We start from the raw sequence: 11,988 nt of genomic DNA on the forward strand, positions 1-11,988 counted from the left end.
TCCTGAGTAGCTGGGATTACAGGTGCGTGCCACCATGCCTGGCTAATTTTTGTATTTTTAGTAATTTTGTATTTTTAGTTTCACCATATTGGCCAGGCTGGCCTCGAACTCCTGACCTCCTGATCCACCCACCCCAGCCTCCCAAAGTGCTGGGATTACAGGTGTGAGCCACTGCGCCTGGTCTATATGTCTTTTACCTAGAGGAAAAAATGCTTTCAAGGCCAGCCTTTGTCAGTGTCAAAGCCGTGGCTTGTTGGAGGCAGTAAGGCTTACTCATGGTGGCAGTCACCTAGCTATCAAATCGCTGGTTAGCCAACTAATTACTGAGGTAAATCAGAAGAATTTGTAGTCCCTTGACAAATTTACTGTAACTTGATTCAGAGATATATTTAAAGGTATGTATTTTATTTAAATAATTATATAGAATTAATTATATTATTGGCTGCATAGATTATCCAGATATTAATTAATGTCTGCAAAAAGAATCTCAAGGTATGTACTTGAGATGTATTTGGTCTGATACTGAATTTAAACAATCTCCGCCTTACCAGGATGAAGGGGCTGGGGCATGTTGGTGCAGAGCTGTGGGCAAGTGTGGGTGAGTTCGGCACATCCCCCACCTGAGAGAACACAACTGGAAGGATCTCTGTGGTCTTAATGGAGGTAGGAAACATCTCTTCCTTACTTTAGCCTCCAATTTTAACATCATGTTCAGTATGTAATTATAGTCAACAATATTTTTGGAATGCTGAAAGTTTAAAATTAGGTAAAATATTTCAAAAACACAATGTGTGGTGAAATTTTTATTCAGTTCTATAAAAAAAAATACTTCATAAGTTGTATGCCCCTAGCATACATGGTTGTTATTGACACTTAGAAATTTATGTTGTTATTGCCTGTTAGTATTAAGGAGATAACGTATTTGCATATCCATGGCTTCTATTTCTGCAAATTTCCCTGGTTCTCATCTCCTGTCATGAGTTACCTAACATCTTTCAATTGTTCTATAGACAGAGTTTTTATAAAAGCAGAATTCAAACTTCAAGGTAAATGTGGAGGTCAATGATGCCAAAATATATGTAGATGATGATAAGAATGACAAGAGGCTACATTATGATGAAACCAACAATGAATTAAATTGCATATTTCAAAAATTATTTGGGTGAAAATGTGTGGCTTTCAGTTTATGGCTGTAATAATAGTAAACTAGTTCTCAAATCCGTCATGATCAGCAGAAATGACAACCTTGCCTCCTGTCTGCCTGCTGAAGGACTGGCATTGGTTTAGAACACACTTTCAATGGATGTTATTTTAAGTTGCTTAACTCACACTGAAGGTCCAAGCTATTACCTAATGGAGTGGGCTGCATTATAATTATATGCTTTTGAGGTTGGAAATTGCAATTTGTCGAATATATTGGTGAATATAGTATCATAAATTATGTCATACTTAATAGATTTCTTTTACATTAATTTCAATTGAAATTTTTATTTGGGATTTCATCTAAATAAAGAAAGGGCATGTTGGCTCAGGCCTGTAATTCCAGCACTATGGGGGTCCAAAGCGGGTGGTTGCTTGAGGTCAGGAGTTCAAGACCAGCTTGGCTAACATGGTGAAACCCATGTCTGCTAAAAATACAAAAATTAGTCAAGTGTGGTGGCACATGCCTGAAAGTCCAGCTACTTGGGAGCCTGAAGCAGGAAAATCGCTTGAATGGAGAGGCAGAGGTTGCAGTGAGCCAAGATCATGCCATTGCACCCCTGCCTGGGCGATAAAGTAGGACACTGTCTTAAAGAAAAAAAAAAAAAGAAAGTAATATTTGATATTGGGCGAGGAGCTTGGGAGGTGGGAAATTATTTCTCAGGACTAAGGAAACTCTAGATGTGTTTTAGGTGCTTCTGTGCTCATCTTAGCACATTTCTCTCACCTATCAGGTGAAATATTTACATTTATACAACATTATATTTGCTATAGCCTTGGTCTTCAGCATTACGAAGAGAATCTTGTAGCATTTCATGTTGGTGATGCTTACCAGAGGATTATGTTTTGTAATTAGAGGTGGGAGAAAATTTGATTAGAAAATCTTCCAATATACTTAACAAGCAGCTTAAGGATTCTGTTTAATTAAAATTAAATGAAGAGAATAACAAATATATATTTTTAAATCTCATAGATTTTTAAAGTGTCTTTAATGTATGCAAGAATTGGTGGGTAGTTGAGTGCGATTAATGTTTCTGATTTAATACCTCTCAACCACACACTCTCAGCAAGTTGACTCGTGTAAAGAATCTAATTAAGCTTGGTTCATTGGGGCCTACTGTCAGAAAGGTGCTGCAGTCAACATAGAATTTTACTTACAACTCAATTTAGGAAGAGATTAAGAGTAGCATGCTGTGTAGTCTTTTGCTTGGCTGAGGAAGATGGAATGGAGGCCAGTATTTATTCCAGAAGTTTAGTGAAACCCATGACCTGCTTCATAGCAAAGTAAGATTTGCAACATCCAAACCCCAGTGTGTTTCTGTTTTGGAGTTTTTGTTGGTATTTCCAATCATGAAGCATCTTTGAGTGAATTATGATCAATAGATACTATAACTGTTTATTTTTGCATTTATGTGTTTGTATTTGTGTGTAAAATTTCTGTTTATCCAGTTTTCATAACTACTTTTTGAATATGTGACATGTCATCAGATTAGTCATTTAAAAAATTTATCATGCATTCATAATTCTAAATTGTTTTTAGAAAAGGTATCATCTTCAACATGTAATATATGTTTGTACCAAAGATTATTTTGTATATTACTGTAGTAAAATTCCAGTAATAAAACTGCTAGTCTAAAATGTATGGAAATGATAAGTTTATGGTAAAAAAAAAATCTTAAAAAATTCAACCATGTGTCACCAAAAATATATTATTGTACATTGGACTACAGTCTTGACCTTTTAAAAAATAACTTAATAAGGTTGTTTTATCCACATGACATTGATTTAGGCTTAGATAGATAATTACCCTATTTTAAACCTTCTATTTTCCTTTTTATGCATCACCTATTTATATCTATTTCCAGGTTATGCAGTCAGGTCTTTTTTCCCCATGTGGTAGAGCCTTTATATATAAGACAGTAAATAATTCACTTTATTGCTCTAAGAATTTTCTGTGTGTTCCAGTTAAAATCAATTATTTTCTACATGTAATTTTTGGAGAAGTAAGTAGTAATAAATTTGAAAAATAGTCATCGTATGATGAAATGATCATTCCAATAGTTCCAAAACTGTTGCTCATTTTCTTATTTTTATTTGTTATTCAATTTTCTTACCCTGTACAAATGATTGATAATATACATTATATGAGATATGTTACTATATTTTGTATAGTAATTTATTTTATTATATAAATTTCATTGTAGCTATAATATTCTTTCTCTCCTGTTTCTTTATCATACTCAATTATAACCAATATTTTCTTCATTTACCTCTGTAAAATCTTATTGTTTTATTTCCTCCCTGTTACATTTTTGTAAATAATTTTTACTCTTGTTTTGAGTTAGATCTCTTCTTTCTAGATTTTATTAAAATAATTATGTCATAATCTGAAATATATAACGTTAAAATTTAGGTTAAATTTTTATGAATTGTTTTACCAAGAATTACCATCTGATCATATTTTTTATGTAAATTTGGTGACTTTTCATATTTTTTATTGTATACATTTTTAGAAATACAAGCTTTTTTGTATAATAATATTAAAATATTGTTTAAATATCATTGAGTAATTGTAATTAGTAATGTGACAATATTTTAGACTAGTACAAAAGAAAGACAATTGAATATTACTAGTTTTGTATAACTATAACTTATAAAGTCAGCTTTATGTAATACTTTCAGCAACTAACACAACCAAGCTTTTCAGTCTAAATATATTATGAGTTCCAGAGATTATCACTGTATTGTGCTCATTAACCATTCATTACATGCTGCTTGAGTCAAAGAATAATAAATATTTTTATATTTCAGTGATTCATTCTCAAGCTCTTCCTAATATTTGGTTTACCTTTTCCCCCAAGTTTATAAAATTGTGTCTACATTCACAGAAATAGATAAATACTAGTTAAATCATAAGATCTGTGATAGCGCTGTAATTCACCCCACGTGAATCTTTACGTTCTTCACTTAGACCATGTAATAGCATTTATATAGTAAAATAACATTTACTATGTAAATGTTACTACATTTAGATTATTTGTCTGAACAAGTAAAATAACATTTACTATGTAAATGTTACTACTTTTATATAGTATTTATATTTATATATTCTTGTTTATAATCAATGTAATCAAAAGAGAAATGAAGTAAAGAATCCTTGAAATTATATATTTGACTAATTCTGTCATGTCACATATATGAGAAAATTGAGTCAGTGAGTGATTTTTAACAGGTAAACACAGCTTGTCTATCATCTTGAATATATTTACAAAGGAGAAACATAACTTGTTCAGACAAATAATCTAAATACTCTATTTTATTTTCATTTTATATTTTATCCTGCAGTCAGTAAACACACTTATTTTCATGTCATCATTTGTAAATGGGAATTTTTCTATGGATACATTCCGTGTGATGAATAGGAGAGATATAAATTCATCCTAAAGACAGTCCAGATAATTCTATTGTATTTAGTATTGTCATTTTGCTTTCTCTTAAAGGGCAGTCAACTTTATTACATGAACGTTTCAGATGTCATCTGCTTTGATATTTTGGTTTCAGCCATGAAAGCAGAAAATCAAAGTTTTGGGACAGATTTTCTACTTGTTGGTCTTTTCCAATATGGCTGGACAAACTCTCTTCTCTTTGTCGTCATTGCCACCATCTTTACAGTTGCTCTAACAGGAAATATTATGCTGATCCACCTCATTCGATTGGACACCAGACTCCACACTCCAATGTACTTTCTGCTCAGTCAGCTCTCCATCATTGACCTCATGTACATCTCCACCACCGTGCCCAAGATGGTGGTCAACTTCCTCTCACAGAGTAAGACCATTACGTTTATGGGCTGTGAGATTCAAACGTATGTGTTCTTGGCCCTTGGTGGAACTGAAGCCCTTCTCCTTGGCTTTATGTCTTATGATCGCTACATAGCTATCTGTCATCCTTTACATTATCCGGTACTTATGAGCAAGAAGATCTGCTGCCTCATAGTTGCATGTGCATGGGCCAGTGGTTCTGTCAACGCTTTCATGCATACAATGTATGTGTTTCAACTTCCATTCTGTAGGTCTCGGCTCATTAGCCACTTTTTCTGTGAAATTCCAGCTCTAATGTCATTGGTGTGTCAGGACACCTCCCATTATGAGTATACAGTCCTCCTGAGTGGACTTACTATTCTGCTGCTACCATTCCTGGCCATTCTGGCTTCCTATGCTCGTGTGCTTATTGTGGTATTCCAGATGAGCTCGGGAAAAGGACAGGCAAAAGCTGTTTCCACTTGTTCCTCCCACCTGATTGCGGCAAGCCTGTTCTATGCAACCACTCTCGCTACCTACACAAAGCCACACTCCTTGCGTTCCCCTACACGGGACAAGGTGGTGGCAGTATTTTACACCATTATCACACCTCTGCTGAACCCATTTATCTATAGCCTGCGAAATAAGGAAGTCACAGGGGCAATGAGAAGACTGTTGGGATAATGGATATGCCATAGAAAATATGACTTCAGAACCTTGTATTGATTGAGCATTAACAACATTAAAAGCTATTCCTGAAAACTATCTGGAAAGATGTAAATAAATGTTTTCTGTATAGAAGTCGCAAAAACAGTGTTTGTCAAACTTGTTTAACTTCTAAAGCAGTAGAATTTAGCCTTTTCAACCCAGTGTTACCCTGGCATTTTAATATTTTGACTTGCCCTCTTGAACATCTGAAATGTGAACCATAAAAATAAAATCTACCCAAACATTTAACATCAAGATAATCTATATAACAACCAAAGTTAATAGAGAGAAAAATGCAGAATGTACTCATGTACTCAGGTGTTTCAATGCCTTAATTTTGTGTGTGACACTGTTACAGGTACTGGTCTTGTGAGAGTAAATAAAATAAAAGCGGACAGAAATCTCTGCTGATCAGCAACCTTAATTCCGTCTGCCACCTTAGTTTCCCTTTGCCATAGAAGCTGACATATTCACAGTTGCTAGAGGTTAGGACACGTGGTCCTCTTTGGTGGGCCATTTTTCTCCCTACGTGTTTAATGTTTTGTGCAATAGTGTATGTTTAACAGAAGAACACCAAGGCCAGCTCCTAGCAACACTGAGGCCCAACCAATACCACCTGCTCATCCCTGAATTGCAGGGACGGCTTTCCCCATGTGGGTAATACTCAACTGAAGAATCTTTAATTTCTTCACTTAGACCATGTGCACCTTTCTGAACATGTGTTTCCTTTGGATTTGTTTTCCTATCATGATTTCATTTTATTTTATCCATCTATATACTTCAATAACATTGAAAATATAATTACTTCAATAACACATTTTAATTTAGTACTAAGAATTATGAAAACCAGGATTTCAGTGATTTCAGTGATTGATGGTGTGCTATTGCATTATGTAACCAAGAGTGCTCCCTAGTTAGTTATGCTTTTAGACGTTCACTAGGAGGGTAACAACATCACATCCTAAACACTTTTCAGTAACCAAGTGCTACGCAAACTCAGAAAGCATATTTTTCTAATTAACATAAACACACAAAAACATTATTCAATGGTTTAAGCAAGTGCCATTGTGTTATCCTCATTATATAGACTGAGACCAAAGTTTATGGTGGTTAAGAACTCCATGAACAACTCACTGATCAATGTGTGTCTTTGTATGTGAGTTGGGTCTCCTGAATACAACACACCAATGGGTCTTGCCTTGTTATCTAATCTGCCAGTCTGTGTCTTTTAATTGGGGGCATTTTGCTCATTTACATTTAAGGTTAATATTGTTATATGTTAATTTGATCCTGTCATCATGATGCTAGCTCGTTATTTTTCCCATTAGTTGATGCAGTTTCTTCATAGTATCGTTGGTCTTTTTATTTTGGTGTGTTTTTGCAATGGCTGGTACTGGTTTTTCCTTTCCATACTTAGTACTTCCTCCAGGAGTTCCTGTAAGGCAGGCCCGGTGGTGACAAAATCCCTCAGCATTTGTTTGTCTGGAAAGGATTTTATTTCTCCTTTGCTTATGAAGCTTTGTTTCTCTGGATATATAATTCTGGGTTGAAAATTCTTTTCTTTAAGAATGTTGAATATTGGCCCTCACTCTCTTCTAATTTATAGGGTTTCTGCAGAGGGATCTGCTCTTAGTCTGATGGGCTTCTCTTTGTGGGCAACCTGACCTTTCTCTCTGGCTGCCTAAACATTTTTTCCTTCATTTCAACTTTGGAAAATCTGATGATTATGTGTCTTGGGGTTGCTCTTCTCTGGGAGTATCTTAGTGGTGTTCTCCGTATTTCCTGAATTTGAATGCTGGCCTGTCCTTCTTGGTTGGGGAAATTCTCCTAGATAATATCCTGAAGTATGTTTTCCAACTTGGTTCCATTCTCCCCGTCACTTTCAGGTACACCAATCAATAGTAGGTTTGGTCTTTTCACATAGTCCCATATTTCTTGGAGGTTTTGCTCACTGCTTTTCATTCTTGTTTAATTGAATCTTGTCTTCATGCCTTATTACAGTAAGTTGATCTTTAGTCTCTGATATCCTTTCTTCCTTTGATCAATTTGGCTATTGATACTTGTGTATGCTTCACGAAGTTCTCATGCTGTGTTTTTCAGCTGCATCAGGTCATTTATGTTGCTCTCTAAACTGATTATTCTAGTTAGCAGTTCCTACAACCTTTTATCAAAGTTCTTGGCTTTCTTGGTTTGGATTAGAACATAAACCTTTAGGTCAGAGAAGTTTGTCATTACCCATCTTCTGAAACCTACTTCTGTCAATTTGTCAAACTCATTCTCAATCTAGTTTTGTGCCCTTGGTAGAGAGGAGTTGCAATCATTTGGAGGATAAGAAGCAATCTGGTTTTTGGAATTTTCAGTGTATTTGCACTGGTTTTTCCTCATCTTCTTAGATTTATCTACCTATGATCTTTGAGACTGATGACCTTTGGATGCGGTTTTAGTGTGGGGGTGCTTTTTGTTGATGTTCATGGTATTGCTTTCTGTTTGTTAGTTTTTTTTTTCTAACAGGCCATTCTTCTGCAGGTCTGCTGCAGTTTGCTGGAGGTCCACTCCAGACCATTTGCCTGGGTATCACCAGTGGAGGCTGCAGAACAGCAAAGATTGCTGCCTGCTCCTTCCTGTGCAAGCTTTTTTCCCACAGGGCACCATCCTGATGTCAGCCAGAGCTCTCCTGTATGAGGTTTCTGTATGAGGTGCCTGTCGACCCCTGCTGGGAGGTGTCTCCAGTCGGGAGGCATGGGGGTCATGAATCCACTTAAGGAGGCTGTCTGTCCCTTAGCAGAATTCCAGTGCTGTGCTGGGAGAATCCTCCTTGTCAGGATCTGCTTCTTTCTTCAGAGATGGCAGGTAGGAATGTTAAAATCTGCTGAAGCTGTACCCATAGCCGCTCTTTCCCTCAGGTCCTCTGTCCCAGGGAGGTGGGAGTTTTATCTATAAGCTGCTGACTGGGGCTGCTGCCTGTCTTTGAGAGCTGCCCTGACCAGTGAGGAGGTATCTAGAGAGGCAGTCTGGCCACAGCCGCTTTGCCACAATATGTTGAGTTCTCACAATGTGTTGAGTTAGCACTCTCAGGGGAAAACCATCTACTCAAGTCTCAGTAATGGCGGATGCCCCTCCCCTCCCACAAGTTTGATCATCCCGGGTGGACTTCAGACTGCCGTGCTGGCAGTGAGAATTCCAAGCCAGTGTTTCTTAGCTGTGCTCCATGGGAGTGGGACCCACTGAGCGAGAACACTTGGCTCCCTGACTTCAGTCTCCTTTCTGGGGGAGTGAACGGTTCTGTCTTGCTGGGGTTCCAGGTGCCACTCAGTTGGAAATGCAGAAATCACCTGCCTTCTGCATTTGTCTTGCTGGGAGCTGCAGATGGGAGCTGTTCCTATTTGGCCACCTTGCTAGTCTCCCCTAAAGAATCAATTTTTTCAAATGGGCAAGGAATTTGAATACACATTTCTACAAAGAAGATATATAAGTGCTCAACGAACACATGACAAGATGATCAGTTCACTAGTAACTAGGAAAATACAAATCAAAGCCATAATGAGATGAACTTTCACACTCATTAGGAAACCTATTTTTTATATATTTATGTATATGGTAGAAAATAACAAGTGTTGGCAAGTGGTACAAGGATGTGAACACATTGGAATTTTTGTGCATTCCTGATGGTAATGTAAAATAGTGTGCTGCTGTGAAAATCAGTATGGCAGTTCCTTTACACATTAAACAAATAATTATTGTATGTTTCAGCAATCCCACTTCCAGGTATATACAAAGAATAATTGAGAACAGGCACTCAAACAGATATTTGGACACCAATGTTCATAGCAGCATTATTCACAATAGCCAAAATGTAAATAATCCAAATGTCTGAATGGGATGAATGGAAAAAAGTATGATGTTGCATACAATAAAATATTATTTGGCCTTAAAAAGGAATGAAACTCTGATATAAGCTACAACATGGATGAACCTTAAGAACATTATTTTAATTGAAATAAGCCAAATGCAAAAGGACAAATATTGCATGATTCCACCTTTAAGAGGAACTTGGAGAAGGCAATTAAAATAGACTTAAAGTGCAATAGTGGTTAGAAGAACTGAGAGAAGATGAGAATGGGGAGTTAATAGGTTGAGAGAATATAGTTTGGTGAGAGAAAAACTATGGAGGTGTTGACAGTGACACAAAACTGGGAATCTACTTTATCTTCATGATAAAAATGTACAATGTTATTTGTCAACATTAAAAAGGAGGAGAAATGTGAACCTTCTTAATGTTATGAATGGTATAGACCAAAATTATTATAATGGTAAATTTTATGTAATATATGTTTTACTGCAAAAATTTCTTAGAAAAATAAACTGAACCAGTAAGACCTCGTCCCAAGAGAAACATGTCATTAATTCAAGTACTGGGTATCATGGGAAGTCTAAGACCATTCAAGGCATTACCTGCAATAAAAAATGCAACATTGGGTTTTTCACAACGGGTTTGCTGCCAGAACACAGGTGTCATGAAAACTGCCCCTAAAAGCCAAAATGGGAAAGCAAAAGACTCATATCAACCTTGTTGTCATTGAACACATAGATTTGGGCAAGTCCACCACTACTGGCCATCTGATCTGCAAATACAGTGGCATCAACAAAAGAACCACTGAAAAAATTGTGAAGGGGGCTGCTGAGATAGGAAAGGACTCCTTCAAGTATGCCTGGATCTTTGATAAACTGAAAGCTGAGTGTGAACATGGTATCACCATTGATACCATTGTGGAAATTTGAGACCAGCAAGTACTATGTGACTATCATTGATGTCCCAGAACACAGAGACTTCATAAAAAACATGATTATAGGGACATCTCAGGCTGACCATGCTGTCCTGATTATTGCTGCTAGTGTTGGTGAATTTGAAGCTGGTATCTCCCAGAATGGGCAGATCCAAGACCATGCTCTTCTGGCTTACACACTGGTTGTGAAATAACTAATTGTTGGTGTTAACAAAATGGATTCCACTGAGTCACCCTACAGCCAGAAGAGATATGAAGAAATCATTAAGGAAATCAGCAGTTACATTAAGAAAATTGGCTACAACCCTGACATAGTAGTATTTGTGCTAATTTCTGGTTGGAATGGTGACAACACGCTGGAGACAAGTGCTAACATGCCTTGGTTCGAGGGATGGAAAGTCACCTGTAAGGATGACAATGCCAGTGGAACCACTGTTTGAGGCTCTGGACTGCATCCTGCCACCAACTCGTCCAACTGACAAGCCCTTGCGCCTGTCTCTCCAGGATGTCTACAACATTGATGATATTGGTACTGTTCCTGTTGGCCGAGTGGAAACTGGGGTTCTCAAACCTGGTATGGTGATCACGTTTGCTCCAGTCAATGTTACGACTGAAGTGAAATCTGCTGAAATGCACCATGAAGTTCTCAGTGAAGCTCTTCCTGGGAACAATGTGGGCTTCAATGTCAAGAATGTGTTCATTAAGGATGTTTGTCATGGCAACGTTGCTGGTGACAGCAAAAATGACCCACCAAATCACTGTTCAGGTGATTATCCAGAACCATCCAGGCCAAATCAGTGCTGGTTACACCCTTGTACTGGATTGCCACATGGCTCACATTGCATGCCAGTTTGCTGAGCTGAAGGAAAAGATTGATTGCTGTTCTGGTAAAAAGCTGGAAGATGGCCCTAAATTCTTGAAATCTGGTGATGCTGCCATTGTTGATATGGCTCCTGGAAAGCCCATGTGTGTTGAGAGCTTCTCAGACTATCAACCTCTGGGTTGCTTTGCTGTTCATGGTATGAGACAGACAGTTGCAGTGTGTCATCAAAGCAGTGGACAAGAAGGCTGCTGGAGCTGGCAAGGTCACCAGGTCTGCCCAGAAAGCTCTGAAGGCTAAATGAATATTATCCCTAATACCTGTCACCCTGGTCTTAATCAGTGGTGGAAGAACAGTCTCAGAACTATTTGTTTCAATTGGCCATTTAAGTTTAGTAGTAAAAGATGTTAATGATAACAATGCAGTGTAAAACCTTCAGAAGGAAAGGAGAATGTTTTGTGGACCACTTTGGTTTTCTTTTTTGCATGTGACAATTTTAAGTTATTAGTTTTTAAAATCAGTACTTTTTAATGGAAACAAATGACCAAAATTTTGTCACAGAATTTTGAGACCCATTAAAAAAGTTTAATGAGAAAAAAATGCAACATTGAATATTTTCTAAATTGTATCCCTGCAAAATGAGGGACATTATCCTTTTAATTCTTATTTAAGAACA

At 37.1% G+C, this 11,988-nt stretch overlaps 1 protein-coding gene and 1 pseudogene across 1 annotated transcript; both read left to right on the plus strand.

The window, feature by feature from the left end:
* The first annotated feature begins 4,718 nt into the window (after positions 1–4,718).
* Positions 4,719–5,684, plus strand: LOC105521537 (olfactory receptor 2AK2). The gene has a single exon (XM_011955763.1). The coding sequence runs from the start codon at positions 4,719–4,721 to the stop codon at positions 5,682–5,684; it is 966 nt and encodes a 321-aa protein (XP_011811153.1).
* A 4,563-nt stretch (positions 5,685–10,247) lies between these two features.
* LOC105521538 lies at positions 10,248–11,616 on the plus strand (annotated as a pseudogene).
* The last annotated feature ends 372 nt before the right edge of the window (positions 11,617–11,988 follow it).

Source organism: Colobus angolensis, unplaced genomic scaffold (genome assembly GCF_000951035.1).
Source record: "Colobus angolensis palliatus isolate OR3802 unplaced genomic scaffold, Cang.pa_1.0 Scaffold40, whole genome shotgun sequence".
NCBI lineage: Eukaryota > Metazoa > Chordata > Mammalia > Primates > Cercopithecidae > Colobus > Colobus angolensis.